General features: G+C 52.6%; 2 protein-coding genes across 3 annotated transcripts; both read right to left on the reverse strand.

The window, feature by feature from the left end:
* Nucleotides 1–1,073: 1,073 nt before the first annotated feature.
* Nucleotides 1,074–12,455, reverse strand: CLEC3B (C-type lectin domain family 3 member B). 2 transcript variants are annotated; one of them, XM_064169903.1, is made up of 3 exons: nucleotides 12,370–12,455; nucleotides 4,348–4,446; nucleotides 1,074–2,791 (listed from the first exon to the last, which is right to left on the reverse strand). In XM_064169903.1, exons 2-3 carry the CDS (start codon nucleotides 4,427–4,429, stop codon nucleotides 2,391–2,393), a joined length of 483 nt encoding a protein of 160 aa, XP_064025973.1. In that variant the 5' UTR covers nucleotides 4,430–4,446; nucleotides 12,370–12,455; the 3' UTR covers nucleotides 1,074–2,390. The 2 variants fall into 2 exon arrangements, with proteins under 2 accessions (XP_064025973.1, XP_064025972.1); XM_064169902.1 differs by lacking the exon at nucleotides 12,370–12,455 and adding an exon at nucleotides 6,766–7,001.
* Nucleotides 12,321–27,097, reverse strand: EXOSC7 (exosome component 7). The gene is made up of 8 exons (XM_064169901.1): nucleotides 26,953–27,097; nucleotides 25,856–25,957; nucleotides 25,133–25,227; nucleotides 21,716–21,881; nucleotides 17,430–17,500; nucleotides 14,083–14,206; nucleotides 12,924–13,079; nucleotides 12,321–12,456 (listed from the first exon to the last, which is right to left on the reverse strand). Exons 1-8 carry the CDS (start codon nucleotides 27,007–27,009, stop codon nucleotides 12,352–12,354), a joined length of 876 nt encoding a protein of 291 aa, XP_064025971.1. The 5' UTR covers nucleotides 27,010–27,097; the 3' UTR covers nucleotides 12,321–12,351.
* Nucleotides 27,098–27,373: the final 276 nt, after the last annotated feature.

Consider the following 27,373-nt stretch of genomic DNA (forward strand, 5'->3'; position numbering starts at 1 on the left):
GAGTCACCAGTGGAGGTCTGTCTGTCTGTCTGTCTGTCTGTCTGCAAACTCAGCCTCCACGCTTGACTGGTGGTAGCCACAGCACTGCCCTAGCCCAGGCAGGAGGCTTTTGGAGCATCTGGTTTGGTGAGGGGCTGTCCTGCTGGCTGTGCCTGGCCTCGTGCAGCCATAGGTTGCTGCTCCTGAGGGCACATCTGCAGCCTGCTGGGGAGAAAGGCTCTCAAATGTTTGAAGCTTTCATAGAGGAAGAAGTGGTTCAGAGGTGTGCTCTGGACGACCTGATCTAGTGAGCATGTCCCTGATTACTGCAGAGGGCTTTGGCCTGGATGACCTTTGGAGGTCCCTCCCAACCCAGACCACTCTGTGATTCCTGGCAGAGTTGTGGTGTTAGGCTCTGCTGGTTTGAGCCTGTTACAAAGGCTGGCACAGCAATGCCTGTGAAGGTTTAAAAGAAGGAAGATGTCTCAGTAAGGGCTGGGTTTGGTTTGTTTTCAGGCTTCCCACACTCTTTTCCCCAGTTCCACACTTTCCTCTCTCTCCAGTGGAACACCATAGTGACTTGCATCCTTTTTACTTGGGAGCAAAGAAAGCACTGCTGGTTGTGCTGCTTCAATTCCCGAAGCAAGTGCAGTCCCTAGGTTGTGCAGAAAGCTGCCAGTCATTTGCTGTGGGTACAGAGCACTCCACCCACCCAGCTCCTGCCTCCTTGCTCTTCAGTGGAGCAGTTCAGCTGTGAGTAGAAGCAGTGCCACTGCTGGAGTGTTTCCTACAAGCTGACTGTGAGATGCTGCCTGCTCTGGAGGTTTGGCTTTCTGCTGTGACCTGGTATGAAACACTGCACAGGAGCCATGGGTATGTGCTGCAGTACCTCTGTGCTGCTGCCTGGGCAGGTGGGACCTATGGCACTGCCCATCTCCCAGGGTTTGGATTTGTCCTCATCCATGTGCCTGGGCTGGGATCCTACCAACTTCATCACAGGACAGGAGGCTCTTGCCTGATGGATCCCTGGAACTGCTCTGAAGAGGAATGCAGGATGAGGAAAGCTCTCCAGGCACACTGACAAAACCCTCTCCTTCAGCAAGCCATAGGTGTTTATTTTGTGGTACTGAAGAGTGCAGTGGAAGCAGTGACAGCCCCAGGAGTGTGGCCCCTGCCCACGTGTGTGTGCCCCCTGCACCCTCCAGCTCTGCCCCTGGGCTGGCTTTAACCAAAGCAGCAGACTGAAATACCTCTCCCGTCACTCCCCCAGAGCTTTGTGTCCTGACACCCCTACCCTGGCACCACAGAGGGTAGGACCTGGACCAGAGGTGTTATTAGCAGCACAGAGCTGCTTCCAGCCAAGAGCCAGCAACGCTTCGTTGGAGCGGCTGGGAACCTGTGCTTGCTGCCCATCACTGCTGGTTGCTTCAGGTGGGTTTTTGCCCTTGAAGTCCAGACCTTAGGCTGGCCTTGACTTTGTGGGCATAAACAGCACTCAGCATGGTTGTTTGCTGAAGGCTGTGCCAGCACCAGTGACGCCTGTACCATTTCAGATAGGTTTCCATCACTTTAAGCAGGTCTGATCATTCCTAAAGCTACTAAAATGAGTGGTCCAGAGGTTTGTTTTCCACACACAGATGGTTTTTGTGTGGCAGCATATCCCATAATAGCATTGTGCTTCTGTTATGGACCTTATGCTTTCATCTATTTCCAAGAACATATGTGACTGACTGCTGCAAATTATCCCTGCTCCCTCCCTAAATAAAGCTGAAAGTGGTGAAACTGGCTTCTGGCTGCTGAGGAAAGGACAAAGAGCAGAGGAGAAATGCTCCTGAGGACACTCACCCCCTTGGTAAGTCAACCCATGCCTTTTACTTGTTAATTGATTCATGTGCTCAGCTGGACCAGCAGGGCAGCCCCTTGAGCAGCCAGAGAGCCCAACTCTATCTCTTCATGCAAAGCAGGAGTCATTCATCAGGACAGGAGCCTGACCTCCAGCAGTCTGGGGTGGGGCAGGAGGAACAAGGAGCTCTGATAGATCACTGCCAAGGCTCATAGGGAAGCGAAACAGGAGGAGAAAGCAGGCACAAGCTATGCTGATAGCCCACCACAGCTCAGCCAGGTGGGAAAGGACCTTGCAGAGCGACAGCCGCAGGCAGCCGTGGTGGCTGCTCGCCGGGCTCAAGCTGCTGCACAGGCCCTTTGCCAAAGCCAGCGAGCTGCCCTGGCCAGTTCCTGTGCGTAAAAGCAGAGCCGTAGCGGCTAAGGGGCTGGGCGCGGCCAGGAGAGCCAGAGCCTGAGCCGCGGAGACTCCGCGCAAAGTGATGCTGCTGGAGCGTGGGCGGCCGCGCAGCTGCCCCTGCGCACCCACAGCGCTGCAGGCTGCGGGCGGACAGGGGGGAGCGCCGCTGCTACACAATCATGAACTGGCAGACGTAGGGCAGCTGCTCCCTGCACCTCTTGTCGAACCACTTGCCCGCGGCGGCCCCCGAGAGGGCGGCGCAGTTCTCCAGCTTGCCGCCGTCGGGCTGGGCGGTGATGTCGCTCTCCCAGTTCCGGTAGCGGAGCGGGCTCCCGGCCATGTCCACCCACCTGCCCTCCGCCGCCAGGTCGTTGAGGCCCAGCCAGACCTCGGCCTCGGCGCCGATGGAGCGGCGCAGGTAGTCGTGCAGGGCCTCGTTCTCCTGCGCGGTGTGCGGCGTGCCCAGCGTCCCGCCCTGCGCGATGCAGCTCTCGCTCGCCTCGTGGTACGGCTTGCGCTCCGCGAACGCCAGCAGGCACTTGAGGTGCACCTTGGTGCCCTTCAGGCAGACTGAGCGGGTGGCAGGCGAACGGCAAGGAGACAGAAAGGGAGCTGGGGTTAGAAACGCCACCCAGCGAGAGGCGGCAGCAGCAAATCCCCGAACCCCAGCGCGGTGGGACCTGAGCTAGATTGTATGGTCCTGCTCTGCCAGCAGGGTTGGGCTCTTTGGGTCCCTTCCAACCCCTGCCATCCTGTGAGCCTGTGAAGGGACTGATGGAGATCATCCCGTCCAACCCTCCTGCTACCACAGGGCACCCGCAGCAGCTTGCCCAGCATCACAATGCCCAGATGGGTTTGGAATCTCTCCGGAGGAGAGTCCACAACCTCTCTGGGCAGCCTGCTCCAGGGCTCCAGCACCCTCACAGCAAAGAATTTCCTCCTGATGTTCAAATGAAATCACCTGGGTTCCAGTTTGTGCCCTCTGCCCCTTGTCCTATCACCAAGCACCACTGAGAAGTCTGGCTCCCTCCTCTTGACCCTGCCCTTTAGATACAAGGAGCATCACGCACAGCCAGGCTACAGCCTTCACTTCCTTTGACCCTTGGCACCACCACGTCCCCATGGCTATGCCCTCTCCATCCCCAAAGTACTGGGGTAAATAGACCTCAGGGTGCCTCTGTCACCCCCTGGGCAATGCTGCTACTGCAGTAGAGGCACAGCATGGCTCTCCTGCCCCTTATTCTGGCCTTTCCCAGCTTCTGCTGTGCTCTCTCCAACGAGCTTTTACAGTCAAAGCTGGCTGTGGGCACTTCAAAGGTGTTGGGGGAAAAAAACACGATTGGAGTCATCTCAATTATGCACGCATGAGGAAAATGTCTGTTCTATCAGGCTTTGGTCAGAACCATTGTGCTTGCACAGCCTGAGATCTCCAGAGAAAAGTTCTACTTGCCCCTGACCTTATGGTTAGGACTATCAATTGATTTGGTTTTTAAGCTCTAGAGCCTCAGAGTACAAGGCCATATGTGAAAATCCAGCCCAGTGACTGCCAGCTCAGCTCTAAAGCTTTGGTGTTGCTTTGTGTTCCTTGGAAGAAGAAAATTCCCCCTCCAGCTGCGTTTTTGTCTTGCCTGTTTCATGTTCTGCAGGTCCCTCTCCCGTTGCTGCCAGTGGAGTTTGCAGGCAGCTGTGGAGCAGGGCTGGAAGGGGGAGGTCTGCAAGTGTTCAGTGAGGTGTTCTGGGACTCAGTTCTGCAGCTACAGAGAGCAGGTCAGCACCTCACTGCTCAGACAAAGGAGTGAGCTCCATCTGCCTAAGGCTCAGCCTAGTCTTACCCACCCTCTGGCTCCTGAGCCCCTGGCCCAGTGCCATGGTTGTTCCCCCAGCTCTGCAACTGGGAAGCTCTAGCGTGTGAAGAGGAAACCCTTAGGCTGCACAGCTCAGGTCACAAACTCCCTGAGGAGCTTTGGCTGCCTGGAGGAGCTGCATTGACACCACATTTTGCTTTGCTCTCCCAGGCTCTCCTCCTGGTGAGGGGCACTTGAGCAGCTCTTGTTTACAGTCACTTCATGAGCAGCTCCTCTCTCAGAGCAGGAGCCTGAGAGTGCTGACTGCAGTGAGTGCTCTACCTGTCTGCAGTGCCTGCTTCTCCTTCAGTAGAGCAACCTCCTGAGAGATGTTGTCAATCATGGCCTTCAGGTCTTCAATCATTTGGAGGCTCACACCATCTGTTGGAGGAAGCATAAACAGTGTCTGCCAGCAACCCTCCCGGCCAGTGGTCCAGCTTCTGCCACCGGGCAGCTCCACAAGGAGCTGGGGCTGGTCCCTGGAGCAGAGAGTGGCACTGAACATAGCCAGCTGGACTGATGCTGGTGTAAATGTCAGGGAAGAGGACCCAGACCATAAGCTCACACTGAAATTTTGGGCAGCAGCAGGAGTCTAAATCAGTCCCTATCCATCCATTCATTCAAGCATCTGGGCTCAAATTTCCTTCTCCAGGGACCTTAACAATACAGTCAGTGCCCCCTCCTGTGCCTCCAGCATCCTGCCACAGCTGTGACCAAGGGGACCTCCATCCGCAGGGTTAGTGGGTCTCCAAAGCCAGAGAGGGCCATTGCCCACCACCCCTGGGCACTGGTCTGGGCTAAGACCCCGAGGGCTGCTGGAAAAGGGCAAACCCTCCTTGTCCCCTCCCTGTTGCTGGAACTGCTGCAGCTGGAAAAAGCACTGGGAAGTAACTGGAGGGGGGCAAAAATTGCTAAGAGCAGGCAGAATGAATGTGCTGGCTCAGCACTTGCTAATGCCACACTTTGGCTTTTTCAGGTTGAAGCAGCACCAGTTTTGTTCTGAAGCAGAGCCAAATGTAAGCAGCAGTTACAAAAACAACCCCCCCAGAAGGCGAGGGAAATACACAGGAGAAGGACTCCCAGAAGAGGAAAGCTTGGCTTGCAAAATGAGTTCGTTTGTGGTTGGGCTGCATGGCTTCCAGCAAAATAAAGCCAAGGAGCCCAGCTCTCCAGGGGCCTCAGCCCTGCCTGCTCCTCCCCAGCAAAGGCCAGGGGCTGAGCTGGCCTTGGATGGGCTTGCCGAGAGCCTGGGCTGGAGGTGGGACGGTGGCAAGGTCTGGAGAACAGCAATTAACGACGCCTCTGTCCAGAGCAGCAAGATCTGAAGTCCACAGAGGCACTGAATCTCTGTTGCTTTGCACCCCTGAGCTTTCGGCCAGGAACCTGGGCTGGGCCCAGCAGGTTAACAAAGGCAATCTGAACGAGAGAGAGAGGATTTGGACTCACAGATGGACCCATCCTGCTGAGCCCTGGCCCCTGCAGGCAGGCAGGCTGGATGTGGTGAGGGGCAGGGAGTGAAGCCACATAGGGGCCTTCCAGCACACTCCTCCTCCTCCATCTCCAGCCCACGGCACTGGTAGAAGCCAGAAAAAAGTTACCCAAGAATCGCTGGAAGATTCCCCTGAAGGCAGAGCAGCTGAGCCGCTGCGAGGCTGGCCCAGGAGAGGCCAAGCCCTTGGGCTTTGTCCTTTCCCCTCTCCTTCGACAAGAGACTCCTGAGCTCGCAGCAGGAAACTGCCACCAGCTGCCCTGATTTTCAGGACACTCACTCAAGTGTTTTCGGGGCCAGACTTTCCTGTCGGGGCATTTCTTGTCACCAATCACTTAGGAGCAGCAGCTGTTGGTAACGGCCACATCCCCTCTCTGCTGCCTCCAGGCCCCCTCCCTGCACCCAGAGGGGCACAGCCGCAGCTCCGAGCGCTGCAGCAGAGCAGCTCTGCCTTCATTTCATAGAAAGACCTCATGGAGGAAAAGGGAAAAAATTCTCAAGGATGGAATCTGACAAAAATAGTCACTGGGTGAGCACTGAGAGCAGCCTGCCAACTGGATTCCTGGGATGCTTATCCCTTGCTCCTTCCAAGCAGGAGCGCTCCAAGCCCACACAATGTGGCTGCTTCCTCACCTGCAACTCCTTCCTTACCTTCCTCTGTAGTTCATGTGCACTGAGTTGGGGGAAAACAGATGAGAGAGGAGAAAATAAAAAGGGCAGGGAAAAGAAACCTTGGGCAGCTCTGGTGTGTGTGCCTGGCCCTGCAGTGTGCCCAAGGAGTGGGGCTGGCCGAAGGCTCGACACACTCAAGGGTACTGTGTGTTAAGTGAAGCTCCACGGTGCTATTTTATCGACCCTCTTATCTGCTCACGCCTGCACTTCTGCACCAGCAGCCTGGCCTCTGCCCCAGAAAGGGACATGTTAGTGGAGGAAGGGTTGGGGGGACCCTTCGAGACACCAAGGCAGAAGCCTTGCCCTCTGAAACTCAGCCCCAGCTGTCTCATGAATTTACTCGAGGTAGGAACCACCCAAACCGTTTCCACCTCCTCAGTGTCGTGCAGGAGGGCTACACAAGCGCTTCCAGGGGGCCAAAGCCCTTCTGCTAGGAGCTGCGCTGCTTTCCGCGCAGTCCCACCGCAGCACTGTGAAACGCTCTCTGAGCTCACGGCACCCCCGGGGCCCCCTGGCAGCGGAGGCGCTGCCCCTCTTACCTTTCTTGGGAGCCGCTGGTTTTGGCCGGGCTTTGGCATTCTGCTGGCCGGAGATGTGAGGCAGGGAGAGGAGGCAGAGCAGGAGGCAGGGCAGGAGGCAGGCTCCCTGCAGCGCCATGCCGCTGCTGTGCGGGCTGCGGCGGCTCTGACGCCTGCCTGAGCCGTGGCTCGCAGCAGAGGGCTGAGCCGTCCCAGCACGCCGCCCGCTGAGCCCCGGCCAGGACCAGCGCCAGCCAGCGCGGGGAGCATCCCAGGGCCTTAGGGAGCCTCCCAGTGCCTTGGGCTGCGAGAAAAGGACCAAAAAGGAATGAAGGTCCTGCGAGGCAGCCCAGCTGCACCCGAGGAGAGGCTGCGAGGAGCTGCAAGGACTCAAGGGCTGCCTTCAGCTCTCAGCAAACGGCAGTGCTGGGCACTCCACCTGCAGGGCTGCGGCCAGCGCTGGGCTCAACACAGGGCAGGCTTCGACCTGTTGGGAACGGCCCAGAGGAGGCTACGAAAACGATCAGAGAGCTGGAACAGCTCTGCTGAGAGGAGAGAGTTGTGCTTGTTCAGCCTGGAGAAGAGAAAGCTCCAGGGAGACCTTACTGCACCTCCCCAGTACTTAAAGGGGAGCTAGAAGCTAGCTAGGGACAGTCTTTGCAGCAGGGCCTGTTGTGACAGGCCAAGGGGTGATGATTTGAAACTAAAATGGGGAGATACAGTCTAGACAGAAGGAAGAAAGGTTTTTACTGTGAAGGCGGCAAGATGCGGGCCCAAGCTGCCCAAAGAGGGTAGAGGAGCTTTCTGTCAAAGAGTGATAGAAGCCCCATCCCTGGAAACATTTCAGGTCAGGTCGAAGTGGGCTCTGAGGACTCCACACATCAGCCACTAACCTTAGCTCTTGCCTGAACACTTCAGGCACAACGTGCACCACTGGAACTGCAGGCACATAAAAGGTCTGAGACAAAAAGGACTGTGGCTTGGATCTACTTTGGCCTCAGCTGTGCTGCTCTGCCCTGCACTTCTGTTCAGTAAGGCCAGCCCTGCCCTCACAGCCCACCTGGTTAGAGCTCCCTTGCAGCCCTGCCTCTCCAAGTCAGGGAGATGCAGGCCTGGTTCTCACTCCCCTTTGCTGTGCACACCCACTGATTAAAGGCAGGGAATGTGTGCTCGGGGATTTGCATTGCTTCTGCCTGGGCTGTCCCAGAAGGGGTTGGAGCCCAGGTTCTGTCCACACAAAACCCTTCCCCTTCAGGGCTGAAGGAGAAGCAGCAAACCTCAGAGCTGGCACACACAGCCTTCCAGAGAGAAAGGAGCACAGCTAGGGGAAAGAGAGCAGCACCCAGTTCATGGAGGTGTTAGTGAGGCAGCAAGACTGCGGTCACCCAAGAACCCAGGGGTCAGTCTCAGCTTTTCAGTCTGCTGTTGTGGAGTCTGCTTCCCAGTAAAAGCACTCCACTGGCTAGCTTCAAGCCTGCTCTGGTCAGACAGCTGTGAGCTGTAAGGAAACTGGTTGGAGCTGAGGAAAAGAGGGCAGAAGAAGCTGCCCTGGTGTGCAATGCTGCAGGGCACAAGAAAGCAGTCAGAGAAGCTGATGTGGCCTTGGGGAGCCCAGCAAGCTGCTGCCTAGAGTGAGCTCAGGAGGGGAAGCTGGATGCTCCTGGCAGTGCTGCAGGGCTGGCATTTCGTGCCCAGCCAGGCAAGGAAATGGGCAGGGAGACAGAGGCTGTTTTGCTTTGGCTCCTAGGAAATGAGCAGGCATGGCCCAAGCCAAACCATGAGGCAGCTGGCAGCTCCTGGCTTGCCTGCCAGCTGGGGCAGCACACTGGGGTTCAGACCTCTACTGCCTTGACCAAACCTATTCTGCAGCCTGAGAGTCTGGGTCTCAGTGGCACCACTGGAAGCTCCAGGGAGCTGGAGAGAAAGAGAGGTGGGTGGTGGACAGTAAAAGCCAGGCTGGAGGAGGTGAGGCTGGCAGAAGGCAACCTCTGTTCATTAGCCGCTGCTCGAACTCCTGCTGGCATCCCTCCTGATTCTCAGCAGCACAAACAGCAGAACGTGTTCAGATGGAAAGAGCCAACTCCAGAGATCATTGTTTGTGAGAGCAAGCAAGAAGCACTGCAATAATAGCTCAGGAAAGGGTGGTCTGGCTAAGGACAACCACAGGCAAAGTCAAGGAGGCAGCACTTGGCCAAACGTTAGCCCCAGCGGCAGCTCCAGAAAATTGACAGAGTGCAAGGAAGAAGCCTTCCCACCTCATCCCCTCCCACCCCCACAAGCATGGCTCACAACTCTACCCTGCATTCACCAAGGGTCCCAGGACAGAAGGATCTGTGTGAAAAGCAATTTTTGGACCTTCAAGCAGACTTGAGTGCAGCTGAGCCCAGGTGCCATCAGCTGCACCAACCCCTCCTGCTCCCACAAGCAGCTGCACTGAAGCTTTGCTCTCCCTTCTGTCTGCAGGCTGGGGGTGACTCTGGCTCTCTTCACTGCTTTGCTTTCCTGCCTGGCATCTAAAGCCCGAGCAAGCCCAAGGAAACCTGCAGTCAGTGTCTACATCTAACAGCAAGCTCTGGAGAGGGTCCCCGAGCAGGCTGCACAAAGCTGGCTGCCTCGGCAGCAGCGACAGGGAAGGCTGCACTGGCAGCGTTCTAGGACTGGTGAGCAGATGGCTCTGCCAGTGCCTGCTCTGTGCAGTGCTGTTCTCAGGCTCCAAGCTCTGTTTGCTCTGCCAGGGCTGTGGCAGAGGGCAGAAGCTCTGGGCTATCTACAGCAGACCGAGGCAATGCCTGCCTGCAGAGGGCAGAAGCTCTGGGTTATCTACAGCAGACCGAGGTGCGAGGCCCACAGAGGCCGGCAGACTCCAGGAGCCCCGCAGCAGCCAGCATGGGCTGGAGCTCACAGGAACTTGTTTCCACAGCAGGCTTCCATAAAGCCTGACTGCAGATAGCACAGCTCCCTGCTGCCAGCCCCAGGGCACAGCCAGCTCCCCTCTCCTGCCCACTCGGCTGCACTGCTGCGGCTGTGGGACACCAGGGCTTGGTGAATCTGCTGAGCATCACCCTGAGATGAAGGCAGAGCTGAGGGAACACAAGAAGGAAAGCAGCTGGGTCCACTAACCCTGTCCTGCCTCCCTGTCGAACAGACCTTCCAGCTAGGATACAAGGAGCTAAACAACCAAAAGGAAAGCAGAGGGCAAATTGCTTTTTAGGCAACACAAAAGGCAGCCTGGCAGGAGCTGCTGGGCTCCTCAGCCTGCAGGCTCCCAACATTCCCACCAGCAGCAGTGAATTCCTGGGACAAACAGAGCTATCCCACTCTGCAGATGTTTCCTCTTAGCTCTACTGGACTTGAGTCAATGAAAACGTGGCAGCAACTGCACATGGAACTTTCCACCATCCCAGAGAGGAACAGGAGCAGCCTCAGCTGAGGCTATTTCTGTCCAGAAGGGAAGGGAGGGGTTAATGAAAGCTAAGAAAACAGCACTGGGCAGCCCAGCTCTCAGCAGGCTTGAGAACCAAAGTCTCAAAGACTTCTTGGCAGATGTTGTATCAGCTGGGAGAGCTGCAGGCCCTTTGCCCCTGTCAGAGCTTTGTTTATGTCCCTGGAACAAGAGCTGGTAGCAGCAAACCTCGAGGGGCAGCTGAGAGCAGCAGCAGCTGTGCAGCACTTCTGGGCCAGCCTCACTGCGCCTGTCTCAGGGGCAGAAGCAGCCCCAGCCTGCCTGGGGCCCACTGCACCTCATTGCTTTCCCCTGCAGCAGGAGGGAAGTAGTGAGGGTGGGAGACCCTCAGTTCATTTTGTGCCTGCTTACCCACCTCCAGAAGCCCTGGGGGCAGACAGGTGTGGTTAGAGGAGGCACTGAAGATCCTTGCCCCCTGTTAACTGACAGTGGTGCTCTCAGGGAGTGCTGGTACCCAGTGCTTGGCTGCTGGGGCGGCCTTCTGGTACACACAGCTGCTCTGCAGGCTGCCCTGGGCTGGCAGCAGGCAGAGATGCTCCAGGACCAGAGATGTGTTTTAGGTATCTTGAGTACACAGCCTGGATCTCAGGTCTCTACAGATTTGCCCTCCTTGGCAAGATGTGGAGGGTCAAGGCACAAACATTCACCACCAGAGAGGTGCCAGTTCACACCGAGAGCCTTCGCCCTGCCCAGCAATCCTAACAAGCAGCATTCAAATGAAAGAACCTGCCAACAGCCTGGAGCTCCTCCAGCTGGGAGGCTGTGCAGAAACACAAAGTGAGCACCATCTTACAAACTCACCCTGCAGGAGCTGGGCAGCCTCCAGGCATCCAAGCACCAATCCCTGACAGCCCAGGCACCAGCTGCTCCTCTGCAGAGGCTGGCTGCGGGTTAGCGCCTGCAGACCCCCTTGGCACGGACCATTTTCTGAGACTCTCAACAATCCATGGCCAAACAAAAGCTGCTTGTGCCAAGTCCAAGGTACTGTAAAGCTTCTCTCCCTTCACTAGTTTATTTCCACATTCTTACAAGCAGTGTTGCTGGCAAGGAACCAGAACCATCACAGAACGGCTCAGGATGGAAGAGACCTCAGAGCTCCAACCTCCCCTCCATGGGCAGGGACACCTCTCAGCTAGACTCAGCAGCTCAAGGCCTCATCCAGCCTGGTCTTCAACATCCCCAGGCAGGAGCCAGCCACAGCCTCCCTGGGCAGCCTATTCCAGAGCCTCACTACCCTCACACTCAAGAACTTCTTTCTCAGCTAAGTAGCCCCTACACTACTGCAGTGACTGCCACAGCGTTGCTCAGGGTGATCCTTCCAACTCTTGAAGCTAAAATATCAGCTTCTTCCAAACCAGCTTTTTCTTTTGGCTTCTTCCATCTGCTGCCTCCTCTACCCTGCCAAACGAAGAGCTCCTGCTCTTTGCTGGGTAAGCCAGCTGATGCAGGGAGGGAATTCACTGCTTTGAAGCCCTGGTGACACAACCTGATTGCTTCCCTTGTCTGCCACCTCCTTTCATTCCCTTGCTGACAACCACCATGGCTTTTCCAGCTGAGTTGTCAAACACTCCTTTTCTCTTGTGCCATAGCTGTGCCCCTTCTCTTAGCCATCCTGAGAGGTTTTGGCCAGGTTACTACTGTGCCTGGTAGCAGAGCTCTAATGAGCAAAGAAACCTCGCTTGAAAACATGGATTGGCAACCTGGGCCCATGTTGCATCTGCAGCAAAACCCAAGCACACCGTGCTGGCAGGAAGCCTTCCACCAAGTGCTGTTCCCAGATGGTTGGTGAACAAAAGAACGTGACAAGAGGCCCCAGGGTCGGCAGTCTCAGGAATGCAGGTTGGCTGCAGAAGTGGAACCAGAACTAAGTGGCATGAAAGCAGGATGCAGTGGAACCTGCAGCAGACACCCTGGAAACCAGCCCCAGATCTTCCTAGGAAACTGCACCCACTGCTGCTGCTCTGCTTCCTAGCTGTGGGCAGTGACCCATGTGAAAGCCTCTACAATCTGTCACACAGCTGCAGCTTGCTTTGTGCCTGGGAACAGCCTAAAAGCCTCTCAGGCAGGGTGACAAAGTCTTTCTCTGTACAAAGAGACAAGATTGCAGAAGCAATTAAAAATGCTTTGGAACATTTAATACAATCTCAGCCTAGAAATCCAACCTTCTGCCTTGAGGTCCCCAGGCTCTCCTCTTCATCCAGGATCTTCTGCAGGGCTGTGTGCAGTGACTTGCCTACTCTCTTTCCTGTCTGCAGTGCAAAAAGAGCAAAACAAATCTGAGCCCCCTGGGAGACAAGCTGTGCAGAACATCTCCCTGTGACAAATGCCCTCCCTGCAAGGATTCGCTGGCTCCAGCTGCTGGAACCAAAACATGCTCTGAATTAAGGAGAATGGAGCTGGAGGTTTCCTTCTAACTTGATTAACTCTGGGGGAAATGTACAGATCAAAGCAGTGACCACTCACCAGTGAGGCATTCCACGATCATTACTACCAGCTCTCTGCACTGCTGCACCACCCAGGAACACAAATTACATTCCCAACAGCCACCCTACCGACCCAAAGCTCAGGCGACTCTTCTGAACCTGCTCAGAGTCAGCTCAGAGCAGCTCCACCCCCTCTTCCGCGCCTGAGAAGCCCAAAATGCACACCAGCTGCACTGCCAAGTCAGTCTGTGGGCAGATCCTTCATGACCAGGTACCTGCTCAGAACCCCTCACCTCCATCATCTCAAAAATGCTCTCAGGATCCAGGCTGCCTTTCCCCATTTTCTTCATTGAAGTGAGGGCACCTTTACTGGTGACAGAAACCAGCAGGCTGGCCAGGGAACAGGCTTCTTCCTGAAGGGTGGCATCCACCACGTGCCTGTACCCAATCTGTAAGTCAGGGACAAAGTGAAGGGTGAGTTTGCTGTGGTCTGAGCTCCCTGTTAGACGTTCAGCTGCAGTGGTACCTCAGCCACCTACACTGATGCCACCCTGTGCTCTCCATGGAGAAAGGCCTTGGAGTGCCAGTGTGCAGCCAGGAGCCCTCCTGGCCAAGAGGGCCAGCAGCATCCTGGGCTGCAGTAAGAAAAGCGTGGCCAGCAGGGCTAGAGAGGTTCTCCTGCCCCTCTGCTCTGCCCTGCTGAGACCACAGCTGGAATACTGTGTCCAGTTTGGGGCTCCTCAGCTCAGCAGAGACAGGGACTTGCTGGAGAGAGTCCAAGGGAGGCTATGACCATGCTGGAGGACCTGGAACACCTCTGCTATGAAGTGAGACTGAGGGCCCTGGGGATTGACCAGTGTCTACAGAGGGGTGGGTGTCAGGATGAAGGTGCCAGGCTCTTTTCAGTGGTGCCCAGGGACAGAACAAGGAACACCAGGTACAACCTGGAACACAGGAGGTGCCACCTCAACATGAGGAGACACTGAAGAACTTCTTCCTCAGCTCCAGTCTAACCCTGCTCTCCCTCAGCTTCAAACCATTCCCTCATCCTACTGCCAGACACCCTTAGGCAAAGCTCCTCTGCAGCATTCCTGGACACCAGCACTGGAGGCAGGGTTGGAGGTGAGGTCTCAGCAGAGCAGAGCCAAGGGGCTGAATCCCCTCTCTTGCCCTGCTGCCCACACTCCTCTGGCTGCAGCCCAGCACACAGCTGCCTGCTGGGCTGCAGGAGGGCACTGCTGGCTCGTGGGTTGCTGCTCAGCAATCAATGCTCCCAAGTCTTCTTCAGAACTGCTCTCAACCCACTCTGCACCCAGCCTGGATTTGTGCCTGGTTTTGGCCTGACCCAGCTGCAGGACCTTGCCCTGTGACCTGCTGAACCTCCTGAGGAGCAGCAGGCGATGCTAAGCCAAGGCAGCCTGTGGGCAGGAGGCCAGAGGGTGCCAGGCTCACCTTGCTGAGGGTGACAATGCAGGGCACGTTGTCCACGCCGAGGCGGATGCAGTCGTAAGGGTCGTCGGACAGCTCGATCTCCTTGCAGCCCTCCTCATCCTCCAGCACACGCACCCTGGGGATCCTGGGGAGACAGAAGTGCAAGCTCACTGCCAGGACAGGCAACAAACAGCTGCCAGACAGTCTCCACTCCAGGGTGTGCCCCTTCCTCTACATGAGGCTAAACACTTAGAGAAAAAAAATAATCACAGATGCACAGAATGGGTTGGGCTGGAAAGGACCTTAGAGATCAGCCAGCTCCAACCCCCTGCCACGGGCAGGGACACCTCCCAGCGGGCCAGGCTGCTCGAGGCCTCAGGTCCAGAACATTATCAGAGCATTAACAACTCCCACACTGAGATTAGGAAGAAAACATTAGGAGTGAGAAGATGTTTAGGCTAGGAGAGGCACATTTACATCAGGCTAATGGTTTTCACACTATTACATGGGGAGAGACCCTTCAGACACTTGCACTAATCAGTTCTGAACAACGCCTTGAACATCGGCCTGGATGTCCAGGAGAGAAATGACCAAGACTGAATTCTTCCGAGTTTTCCCACCTTGCTGACACCAATAACCTTGCCAGAATTGCTTGGCAGAGCTGTAGCATGGGTAGAAGGCACAAGTGGTGACACCAAAACCAGGTAGAGAGTGGAGCAAAACTGTTGCCAGACAAGCAGAGGCTTCCTCTCCCAGCCTAAGAGTCAGCCAGCCCTGTTTACTTGGCAGCTTCTACCTTCCTATTCTGATTCTGTGACTACTCAGGGCAGAAACCTGCCCAACACTGCTTAGTCACCTCGGGAACAAAGTTCTCTTCTTTCTGCACACTGCAGATCCAGAGCTCACAAAGTGCCTCTGCCATGCTGCCCAGCACAAAGCAGCCACATCTGCAAGGCTGCTGTGTTACAAACTGCAGCTTTTGTGACTTGTCCAGCTCCTGTTGCCTTGGCTGCAAGCAGAGACATTCCGTGGGATCACATCTAATGCTGAGTCCTGACAGAACAGCTGCTTGGACCTTCTGCAGTATCTCCTAATCCCACCACAGATAAATCCAGCCTTCAGCACCTTGGAGACACAGCTCAGAAGTTTGCTCTCTGCTACCTTCTGCACATGATGCTGACACAGCTTTTGGGACACAGTCAACACCACCAAACTCTGAGGAGAAAATGTTCCCCTAAAGCAGTCCTGCTGTCATTGTTCCAGGCCTGAGGGGGAAGCTCTGAGTCAGGTCAGATGCACAAAGGATCTAAATCCCACAGTTCTTGTGTGAAATTCCTTGTTACAACTTTGGCTTTACTTAGCCCTAAATAAAAAAGTGTCCATAGCTATCGGGAAACTGGTCAGAGTGAGGTTGGAGCTGAGGTTTCAGGTTGAAGCTGAGGTTTTCATGCCTACCTGAGTATCTCAACATGTGCACTTTTAAAGGAAACCCAGCAGCTTCAGCTGCCCTGCTCAGGCTGGTGAAGGTCTGAAAACACTTGTTAGAAAAACCTGGTTGTAAACAGCTGTTGAAAGGCAAGCAAGGCTCAGAGAGAGGGACACAGGCCAAGCCAAGCTCAGAACACTTAATCTGAAGTGATCTTCAAACTGACATCTTGTCTTGCTTGAACAGTGACAAGTATGGAGAGCAGGCAGCTGCTGGAAACAACCTCATATTGGTCCAAAGAAAACTCAGTAGGTAAGGGAAAGGGAGAAAGAGTGAATGAGGACAAAAGGCTTTCACTTTGAATTTCACCTCCTGACTGACTGAGCTGGCATGAGGGCAGAGGCAGCAGCACTCCCTGCTCACACCTGCAGACAGGCTTTTCACAGGCAGAACACATCAACAGGCTCTGCACGGTGCCATACATTCTGATTTGGTGTCAGACCTCAGGAAGACTGTAGGTGTGCCCACTGATTAAAGACTGTCTGCAGAACACACCTGCATCAGCTGTCAGGAGAGTCAAGCCAGAGCAGCCTCCCTGGAACACCTCCACTGTGCAGGCTGCCCACCCTCCCAAAGCACCACCTGTCTGTCAGGTACTGCTCCTGGGAGCTTCTCTTTGTTCAGAAGCAGGATTCTGGTTGAACTGAGAGCAGAGGCCTCGTTATCTGGGAAACAAAGTGTGTGCCTTGGATCTGCAACCAATCCACACGGGAGCAACTGCTTCCAGCGCCTGACTTGTGCCTCCTGGCAGCTGGCACACAGAGGCGCAGGCGCTTCTGCTCTTCAGCCTCCTGACAGCTCCTCTGTGAGCACTTATGTTTGTGGCACTGGTTCTTAATGCTACAAAACCAAGCTGCTCTTAAGTCACTGCTGAGAAACTGATTAGCATGGGAAACCTCTCAGCAGTATGCACGAGCCTTGGCTGGGTTCTCCCCTTGGCCCCTTCTGAAGTGTTTCTAACCCACTGCACTGCCTGCTCCAAAAGCAGAGCTCCCTCTTCCCCTTGCACACACTTTTGCAGCTCTAGAACTGTGCAGATTCCCTGATGAAAAAGCCAGAAGTCCACCAGTGACTTCAGCAGATCTCTCAGTGACAGCTGAAGAAGAATGTGAGACCCACTTTTAAAGTATTTGTGCCTCTAGGGGTCTGACTTTTGCATCCGTTCAGCTGCTTTTGCTACAGAAGGATTTTTGCAAACCCATTTGCTAGTTCCTTTCTCAAGGGTGCTACAGAATTCTCTTTTCCCTTTCACCTAAAGCTGGAGCAGATAAACCCATCAGAAACAGACACTGAATGTTACCATGAGAACACACAGCACCTCCACCATCCATTCTACCAGCTCTTCTCCCACCCTTTGAGTTCAAACGCATGGGGCAGAGTTCTTTTAAAGACATCACTCCCCTTCTCCCACAGTCTCTTACCACCATTGCCCCCTTCCTTTTAATAAGAATTCTAGACCAGTGGTTCATCAGAGAGCAGCAGAAGGGAGACATCAGGGCTAGTTACAGTAGCCTCAGAGGGCTTCTCATCCAGGAGCATCACCTCTCAGTCAATACCCATTTCAAACCCACGAAGCAGCTACATAAAGGCCCCCAGCTGCTTGCAACAAAACCACAGGGTCAAGAGAGATTTTGCTGGACCTGACCACGGAACAGAAGTTGTTTTGTGAGCCTGACTGTGGATACAACACAAGACAACACTTGATTATTAAGAGCTGAATGAAAGCAACAGCAGCTTGTGTCACCTGCATGCAAACAGACTGCCTTAGACCTGAATGCAAGTTGCCTTGGCTATTTCTTAACTGCTGAAGCACGAAAAACCCCTTGTTAAGAGAGCACTGCTCTTCCCCCACCCATGCCACTTGCACTTAGAAGACATTTACCTTGTGTTAAAGAGAGCTGCCTTCACTGCCACTGAGATGGCATCAAAGAGGTTCCCACCGCACTCCAGCAACTGGGGAGGAAAACAAAAATCTCTTTTAAAGAAGCTCAGGCTGGTGCCTTCAAAGCAGAGCTTTGCTCTACTCAAACCTACTCATAAAGGCACAACATTGAGAACACAAACAGGTTTTTAAACCCCAAATTTCACTTTAAAGCCTGAAAGGAAGCAACAGATCGCAAAGGAAGACTTCAGCTAACTGTACTACCTGTGCAAAAGAGAAGAGTGAATGCACTTCAAAACAAAACTCGTGACAAAACTGAATTACAGGAGCTGGAATGATTCCACTGCTAAAAGAGAATTACAGGAGCTGGAATGACACCACTGCTAAAAGTGAATTACAGGAGCTGGAATGACACCACTGCTAAAAGTGAATTACAGGAGCTGGAATGACACCACTGCTAAAAGTGAATTACAGGAGCTGGAATGACACCACTGCTAAAAGTGAATTACAGGGGCTGGAATGACACCACTGCTAAAAGTGAATTACAGGAGCTGGAATGACACCACTGCTAAAAGTGAATTACAGAAGCTGGAATGACACCACTGTTCTCCTTACTCTGCCTGTGCTAAGGCTCTGAACTAGACTGTAGCTAGGACACTTCTTCTCAACTCCCACATTCATTCTGCAATCCACTTTCCACACTTTGTGTCCAAGAGGAGCCTTTTCTAAACAGCAGCTGGGCAATTCAACCATCAGAACTGTTTTCAAAGCAGCAGTGCAAACAGTCACCCAGAATATGGTGTGGACAGCTCACTACAGAAGGATAATTCTGAAGGCAGCATGATTTATCCTCTCTTCTTCATGGAAAAGGAGTCAGCAGCAGGCTTCTCCTGTAGCTGAAAAAGATCTGAGGAAATCCTGATGTCAAGGTTAGTTGTTGGCAGCACTGCTGTGTGAATTCAGTGTGTGAAGGAGCCTAGCTTAGCTTCTTCCCACTCATCAAACTCAGGAGAAGAGCCAGCTGGAAGAAGACTGTAAGCCAGATAAAAAGGCAGAGCTCCTCTAACCATCGATACTTTCTACAGCCTGACAGACAACTCAAAGATGGATTTGGCCACAGCCTAGCCTCAGCTCTCTGAGAAGCTCCACTCTCAGCTGCCAGCTCTATGAACACACAGGCACAGAGCCCCTGAAGCACCTGAAAGGGCTGCAGTGAGAACATATGGCTGCTTCTCTGCCACATCAATCCATGCTGTGCAAGCAGAGCAAAGCAAGTGTTCAGCACTGACTGTTCTTCAAAAGCCATTGAAGAAGGAGACAAACTGCTGCACTGGGAGCAAATCATAACCCAGGTACTCTAGAAAGGCAGTTTCTTTTCATGAGGACAGAATGAATTGTGTCCAAAGGATGACAAAAAGCTGGGACAGAAAGCTAAAGACAGAGCTGATCAGATTACTCCTTTGCAAGCAGCTGCTGGATGCAGAAAGGTTAACTTACCACTTTCAGCAATGATTGGATCTTGCTGGCTAACACCCCCCCCCCCCCCCCAGTATCTTTGGTATTAAAACACACTGATGGGATGTGCCTGTAGTGCTGTTGCAGGGCTCTTTCTCAGGCTGCTAGTCTAGAGCCTGGTCACAGCGGTGCCTACAGGCCAGGAGCACAGCCTGGAACAAACAGGCTACAAATCCTCCACGAAGGAATGAACACTCCCTTCTCAGCTGGAGCACCTTCTGCTCACAGCCCTTCCTTTTTGAAGTCTGTTCGTTTTTTCCTAAGGACTAAGCAAGTCTGTGCAACTCTGACTTGTGGGAAGCCAAGGAGTCTTTAGAAAGGGCTGCTTTTAATTTACTGATATGCACATGAGTTATTTGCTCTTTCTTCCCAGCACAGATATTGTAGACCTTGCTTTGTCCAAGGAAGTTCTTCCTCCAAAAAGGTAGATTCCTTTTATTTCCAACCCAGGGGAAAATAGAAAACAGAAAAATCCTGAGGCATGCTCAGTAGTGAACCGCTCCAGTTTCCACAGACCCTGAAGCCCCCCCCCAAAACACTGTGGTTGGGTAGGGAACAATGAGATTGCACACACTGATTCTCCTTCTTCAGCACAGCAGCATGCTGGGGCAAATTATGTACCAAAAGATCTTCTTCCTCAGCTTCAAATCATTCCCCCTTGGCCTGTCTCTAGACACCCTGACTGAAATCCTCTGCAGCCTTCCTGCAGGATCCCTTCAGGCACTGGCAGGCAGCTCTAAGGTCCCCCTGGAGTCATCTCTCCAGGCTGAACAAGCCCAGCTCCTGAGGTGGAAAGGGAAAAAAAATGAGAAGTGGGAAGAGAGCAAGAGACAAATGTGAACAGGATCTTAAGAGACAAAAGGACCAGTGCCCTGCTACACCTAGAGCAGAAGCTCTTCAACGGCTCTCACACATACTGCCTGCTACGCCACCTTAAAAGCACTCATCAAGTTTAGAGCCCTAATTACAAAGCTCCAACAAATTCTCCACTGGCACTGCAAACAAAGCTGGATGTAAAACTGATCACACAACACAGGCCATGCTGCTCTGAATGTGCTATGGCAGAGTAAACAGAAAGCTGTGTTGCTCTGTAGCACATCTGTGCAGGAAGGAGCAAGCCCTGACCAGTTACATCTCCCCCAAGAGCTGTGGGGAACCACTCCTGCAGCAGCCAGCTCTGCACATGATTTGGTTTCGCAGTGTTTATGCAACGTTAAGCAGTACATGGCTTAAACAAGCACAGCATTTAATCATCTGTACTCTGCTGGTAATTACCTAGCCACTGAAGGCCCCAGTGTGATTTGTCACAACCAACATCTCATTCTGCATGACCTGTGCCAGGCTGCAGCAAGGCAGTGACTAGGGCTGGTAAAGCACTCAGCAGTGGTACCTATTTGCTCACTCTGCATGCAGATGAAGTCATATTATGCACCCTAATCTACCCTAATTAGGCTACTGCTGCTGCTGCTTTTTGAACAGCTAATGGACTCATTTTCACATTTATTCAGGGCTCAGCCACAATGTTCCTGTTTCATCTATCACAACTCTGTATTTAATTTAGTTTCTGTTGCAACAGAGCCTAACATTTTGCAAATCAGTTCTGTGAGTGAAGTCCCTCAACATATTTTCAGTTACGAATCTGGCTAACAGAAACTCAAATTTGGACCAGTAAGAACTGGAAATAAGGCTCAGGAGTCTGGCTTGCAGACTTGTATGAAATTGCCAGGCCACGGTGCTTTAAACACAGCATGGCTTGGAAAGTGAGCTGCTGCACACGCAAGACTTGCAAGCTCCAAGTCCAGTTTCCTCTTTTAATGAGAGCAAACCTTCAGCTTCTCTGCCATGTTCAATACATGCACACAACTTGCATGAAAAAGTGCCCAGGCCAAACCTAAGTTTTGCCAGCGATGCTTCTGTGTCAGTTTGCTGAATCAATGTTGCCAAGAGAGCAGAGGAAGAAGAGCTGTGTGAGGGCTCGCCCAGGCACAGGCCAATGGCACAGTGATACACTTGCCCTTGCATCTGCCCGGGGAACACATTCAGCCTTCTCCAGAAGCAGCCTCCTTGGCAGTGTAAGATCACTGGTTTGCATCTCAGAGAGCTGAGAGGATTCAGTGGTTTATGAGCTCTGCACTGCAGCAACACCAAAAGCAAGATGAGATCCAAGGGCTGGAGCAGCATCAGGAATAGCAAGCTGGAGAAGATCATCCAAGGGATGCTGTGAGGACAGGCTGAGGGAGCTGGGGGTGCCAGCCTGGAGAAGACTCCAGGGAGAGCTTAGAGCTGCCTGCCAGTGCCTGAAGGGATCCTACAGAAAGGCTGCAAAGGGACTTTTCATCAGTGTCTAGAGACAGGCCAAGGGAGAATGGTTTGAAGCTGAGGCAGAGGAGGGTTAGACTGGAGCCGAGGAAGAAGTTCTTGAGTGTGAGGGTGGTGAGACTCTGGAATATGCTACCCAGGGAGGTTGTGCCTGCCTTCTCTCTGGGGGTGAAGGCCAGGTTAGATGAGGCCTTGAACAGCTGAATCTAGTTGAGAGGTGTCCCTGGACATGGTGGGGAGGTTGGAGCAGATGAGCTCGGAGCTCCCTTCCAACCTGAGCCACTCTGTGATTAATTGTTACAGGCAGACTGACAAGCAATAGGCTGCTGTGCTGGGCAGTACGATGTCCCATTCTGAGAAGGCTTTTCCCTTTGAAAACACAGATGGTAACTCTAAGGCAGCCAGGGTCTTGGAAAACCTCCCTGAAGCTTAGTTTTCATTTTCTTACTTACCAGCACATCGACATAGAGTACCCAGCAGTGCTCCCTGGGGTTAATACAGAGGGATTTCAAGTCTACAGTGCTTTCGATGCTGAATACTCTGCAGAGTGTATTTGCTATCTCTGAGCCAAGTTCTTCTCCTCCTCGGCCTTCAAACTCAGGAGTAGCATTTGCAGAACTATATAAATTAGGGAAAAAAAAGACAAAACTTTCACTTATGAAGCAATCAATACCCAAAGAGCATTTCTCAAGCAGAAAGCATTAGAACTGTCTAAGGATCTCTTTTTAATGACTAAGCAGCCTTTGGTCAAGAACTGATTCCCACTTTGCAGGAGGAAATGTCTCAAAGCAAGCCACGTGCCTACATTTTGCTACAAGCTCATACAAATGACTTCCCACAACTATATTCAGTTCCCACGCTACAATATTAAAGGTGATGAATTCTCTCAGGGATTGTTTCTTAGGCACTCTTCTCTTCCATCACCTCAACCCTTCCAAAACCAACAATTACAAAAAGAGATAAATCTGCACTAAGTTCACGACAGCTAACAAGACAGCCTGTTAAAGCTGAAAGCCAAATTAGTCAGACAAGAGAGGGGCTGAGAAGAGAAAGATGTGATGATGCATCAAGTGCAATATGCATTTTTTTAAGTGGCATCCCTGCCCAACCTTAATTGGCCATTTCTGTACTGAGTGCACTCTCTGCTATCAAGCAGCTCATTATTTAGAGCAACTGCAGCTCATGGAGAGCAGCAGCTAAAGGACACTTTTTCCAGAAGACATCTGACAGGAGCACAAGGTCTTCACTTCCCTGATTCCAGCACAACAAACTTTGTGTATGAGCAGTCATGCAAGAAAGTCTTTGGGTGCTGAGGCCAGGCTCTGGTTTGCAGTGAGGGCAAGAGCCTCCTCCAACTGTGGACTGGTGGCACACGTTGCAGGTCCTGTTTCTAAAATGCCAGCCATGCCCCAAATGAATTTCTCCTTACAGCACAGAGGAAAGGAGGTGGTTCCACAGGAGCAGCTTCAATGTTATCAGAACCCACAATCACAAGGCCTCGTACTCTCCTCTCTGGGTGCCTCCCAGTACAACTTCTCATGGGTGTATCTGGTGACTCAAACTCTTAGACTCTTCCAACACGCACAGACTGCACAAATGTAAGCAAACAGCAGAAGTCCAGGGCTTGGACTTAAAAAGTAAACCCAAGCCCACATTATTTTGTATGACTTAAACCACCAAGTGAGCTGTATCAAGGAGGCTGTGGAGCCTGCAAGCTTACACATCACTACCTGTGATTATTCTTACCTACACAAATCACCTCACAGTCATTCCCCAACTTGTTCTTTTGCAGAACTGATGAAAACTCAGCATGCCAGGAAGAGCTACTGGAGTTTACAGCAGTGATTTGCTACAGACAGCACTGCACATGCTTTAAAAAGAACAGATGGAGCTGTACTTCCAGACTGCATCTGACACGTGAATAAGCACTGCAAGTGTGACACAGAGCAGTACTGATAGCTGTGCTAATGCTAGACACCTATTTTATAAGGCAGGACCAAGTCTAAGTAAAACTTCTAGAAGCTTGCTAGGTGAGGTCTGCAGGTTGTACTGAACAAGCACTTGCCCATGGAAGCAGCTTCCCTGCAAGTCCACTGGCTCATTCTGTTTGAAGCATTGCCACACAGGCATTAGCACTCCCATGGTAAGCTGGAAAGAACGACACAAACCTCACTCTATGCCTCACTACTATTGCTAAACACAAAGCTTCATCCATTTTTTAATTACAAATGGCTGCTTCCTTTGACTTGCAAGCAGGAACAGGATAAGACCCAGAACATGACTGCATCTTAATTCCACTGCTCTAACACTTCAGGTCCTCACAGTCTAAGTGAAATAAAGAAGCGAGCAGGCTGCTGTCACAGTCACTGCATGGCCAATGCTGCCACCTAATGCTCACAGACCACGGCAGCAGCTCACACGGACAAGAATCTGTCTGCCGCGCTAAGAGAAAATGCCAAAAAAGTCTGTTAGGGAGCACAGAAAGAACTTCAGCAGAGGCAAGGTGGAGCACCGAGTTTCTGCGGCTGACCATTCAGTGTCACCTGCATAATACTCAACCTGCTTTGTCCCCCAAAAAACAAACCCAGGAAAAAAACAACTAACAAATCAGTCCTAAGCCAGCCTCAAAAATCATACACGGGCAAAACACACCCAGCAGCCTCCCAACACCAATGGCCAGGATGTCTGCCTTCTCCAGTGGTGATGGACAGTGAGCACATCACAAAAGACATGGACTTGACTGTAACTCATTTCTTGTATCTCAAATCAGTGCCATACAACCCATCCTGTCCAGAGACTTACAGCAAAGTCTGCCTCAGAATGGCACTAATGTGCTTCTCGGATTGTAGGGCAGGGACTTGGAGCAGAAGGAAGGGAAATGGCACTTTAGGGCAGGGAATTATATACATGATCCAGCAAGTGATCGTTTGCAGCAGCACGAGAAGCCACCAAAGTCCCAGCAGAGAAGCACTTCAAGAAAGCAAACACTGAAGTCTGAGTTTTTATTATTAGCTCCAAGCAATACCAAAGCCAGGCAGCAGACACAGAAAGCTCACCAGAAGATGGTCTGTATCAAACTGCTCCACTCCTACCGCCCAGTGGCAGCCTGGAAAAGCATCAGAGCACTGCCAGCACCTCACTTCCCTTTACAGAGAAAAGCTGACTCCACTGCACATTTTGTCTTTTGGATCTTTCTGGAAGGTAGAAGTCTCCTTTCCCACAAGCATGTGACAAGTGGTTGCCCTTCTTGGAAACGCAGGCTTCTGGTCTGTGCCATCTCAGAAAGCAAGAACTGCCTGTTTCTAGAACTCACAAGATCTCTCTTGAGCAATATTGCTGCATCTCCATCCCATCTTCTTACGAAGCAGAGACTAACAACCAAAAAATACAACCTAACATGGATCAGCTGAAGCTCTCCTACTGTTTATTTACAAACAAGAAGTGTCCAGAACTGCAACATCCCCACAGACCACTGGTTTTGGTAAGAACATGTCCCTGCTGCCAGTGGATCTTCTTCACACAGAATCCACCAGAACAAAGCAGCTACTGTTTAGGATATTTATAAAGCACTCAAGCTCAGACTTGCTCGAGCTGCAGAGCCACTTTCAAGAGATCATCTTCCTGTCTGATATTTTGTGTCTGATACCCACAGACAAACCATTCATTTATTGGTGAGTCCTTCCCTCTCCAAACCCTAGGTTGGCACATGAGTGATCACCATGATGTGCAGAGGCAGCCTTGGATAAGGCTCCGTAATGTGACAGAAGTACAAACATGAAGGCAGGTATAAACTTCACAAGAATGGCAAGACCTGATTAGTGAATTATTCCAAATACTGGATCCAGTTCACTCTTTTCCAGCATACTAACCAGTCAACAAAGAATTCCAGGTAACCTTCATCTGGTTTCTCTAACTTGGGTGTCCCCATTTCAGCTTTTACCCCCACCAAGATATCAGTGTTTCCCTGTTAAAACAAAAACACATTGCACAACTGGAATGAGAGCCACAAAACCACTCAGCCACTTAAAAGCCTACAGGAAGCTGACATTTCTACCTGTCAGTTATCTGCACTGAGCATTCTATCAGAGCAAACTTAAACCCACAATTAGCTTAATAATCAAAAGAAAATGCTTTAGAAGGACAATATTAAGCCTAAGAAGACTCTTCAAGTAATTACCACACATTCTACCTTTCTCTAGGCTAAAAAGACACTCAATATCCATGACAACCACTATCACTGGTTCTGGAAGCCATTACTTCTGCAGAACAACAACACTGCACAGTAAATTCACACTCAGCACATGCCAGGAGGTTTGCTTCATTCTAAAGATACAGAATTCTTTCTTCCCATCCATTTTCAAGATGAAATGTGAGGTTAGTTCAGAGTGAAGGCAATCCAGGTAACTCTAACTCAAGCAGATTGAGCCAGCCTGAAAGAATTACGCATCCTGACCCAATTTCCTTAAGCCATAGCTTCAGTTAGTGCTATGCACACATAAACCCATCTGCAAATAGCCTCAACTGAGCTTAAAACTAGTCACAAACCAGGAATTTAACCAGCAAAGTGCAAGACCCCTAAGAAAGGAACCTACCAGCTTTACTCTTGCAGATCCACTGGTGTTTGATACAACATCTGTCTCTACTTCTGCACATCTGTAGTCTTCACAGCCACGACCATCGACACGGAGGTCCTCCTGAGGATGACAAGCAATATGCTGTGCTTAAAGGAATCATGAATGAAGAGTAGGGAGGGAGAAAGCAACACTCATTTTAAAGTTTCATTTCTCCACGTCAAACACAGCACATAAAAGGATGTCAAAGCAGCAGCTCATATTAGCTGTAACCTTCTCCAAAGAGTACAGCAGGATGGACTGCACCTTCCCACTTGCCTCTCATTTATCTGGGGCTTGCAACAAGCTGTCTGCAAACAGACAGAACTCCTGCACTAAGGCACTCCAATTCCAAAAGCAAGGCTGCAGAAGAGTAAGCACCTTGGCTCTGGGAGGCACATGCCCTAACAACACAGGTCTGTCCTGGGATACTCGAGCTCTGTACTTTTTATCCATGTAATTAGAACCCAGTGGGTAAAAACAACCCATCAGCCTTCCAACTGCTTTCACCCTGCAGCTTGTGCCCGTAAATCCAGAGTTCTGTGCACTGTAACGCAGCTTCTGTACTTTGCAGAGAGCAGTCTGCTTTCTCCTCACATCCTTCACTATTTCTCCTATGAACCAACCCCTACTGGCATTAGTTGGCCTGGAGAAGCTCCAGGACTGTAAGTCTTACAGTGGGACTGTAAGAAAGATGAGGGCAGATTTTTTTCAGCAGGGCCTGTTTTGAAAGTACAAAGGGAGATGATTCTAAACCAAAGGAGGGGAGATTCAGACTAGATTTAAGGAAGAAGCTTTTTACGGTGTCTGCGGTGAAACACCGGCCCAGGTCGCCCTGGGAGGCTGCAGATGCTCCCTCTCTCGTCCCCAGGCCCACATAAGAACTCGTTACTGCCCCTGCCCTATTTACGGGACCAGTCCTGACAGAACGCGGCTGGGCCCTGCCCCAAGTCTCACAACCCAACGCTGCCACAGGCACGGCCGGCCCGAGCCGGCCCGAACGCCTCCCCACTCCCCAGGACGGAGGGCGCAGCCTTCCACGCCGCTCGCCGCGGGCTGGCGGGACCTGCCACCGCTACCTGTACGCCATGCACGATGTAAACCTTCTCCGCCTCGCTCAGCACCACAGCCGCCATAGCTCACAGCGCTCACAGCGCCCACAGCGCCCACAGCGCTCCCGGCGCCCGCGGGCGCGCGCTCTGGGCGGGAGGTGGCACTGCGCCTGCGCACTGCGCGGCCGCCGGCGGGGGCGGTGTACGCCTGCGCACCGCGGAGCCGCCGGCGGGGGCGGTGTACGCCTGCGCACCGCGGAGCCGCCGGCGGGGGCTGTGTACGCCTGCGCACCGCGGAGCCGCCGGCGGGGGCTGTGTACGCCTGCGCACCGCGGAGCCGCCGGCGGGGGCTGTGTACGCCTGCGCACCGCGGAGCCGCCGGCGGGGGCTGTGTACGCCTGCGCACTGCGCGGCCGCCGGCGGGGGCTGTGCGGCGCCTGCGCACTGC

This window comes from Pogoniulus pusillus, chromosome 32, assembly GCF_015220805.1.
Source record: "Pogoniulus pusillus isolate bPogPus1 chromosome 32, bPogPus1.pri, whole genome shotgun sequence".
Taxonomy (NCBI): domain Eukaryota; kingdom Metazoa; phylum Chordata; class Aves; order Piciformes; family Lybiidae; genus Pogoniulus; species Pogoniulus pusillus.

Excerpts from the sequence above, each read along its gene's own strand:
- CLEC3B (XM_064169902.1), bottom strand. The coding sequence starts at position 6,883 with ATGGCGCTGCAGGGAGCCTGCCTCCTGCCCTGCCTCCTGCTCTGCCTC. Across the intron at positions 4,447-6,765 it reads ACCAGCGGCTCCCAAGAAAG|ATGGTGTGAGCCTCCAAATG; the intron begins GTAAGAGGGGCA and ends TTCCTCCAACAG. Across the intron at positions 2,792-4,347 it reads GAAGCAGGCACTGCAGACAG|TCTGCCTGAAGGGCACCAAG; the intron begins GTAGAGCACTCA and ends CCACCCGCTCAG.
- EXOSC7 (XM_064169901.1), bottom strand. The coding sequence starts at position 27,009 with ATGGCGGCTGTGGTGCTGAGCGAGGCGGAGAAGGTTTACATCGTGCAT. Across the intron at positions 17,501-21,715 it reads TACTCTATGTCGATGTGCTG|TTGCTGGAGTGCGGTGGGAA; the intron begins GTAAGTAAGAAA and ends TTTCCTCCCCAG. Across the intron at positions 13,080-14,082 it reads GCATTGTCACCCTCAGCAAG|ATTGGGTACAGGCACGTGGT; the intron begins GTGAGCCTGGCA and ends CCTGACTTACAG.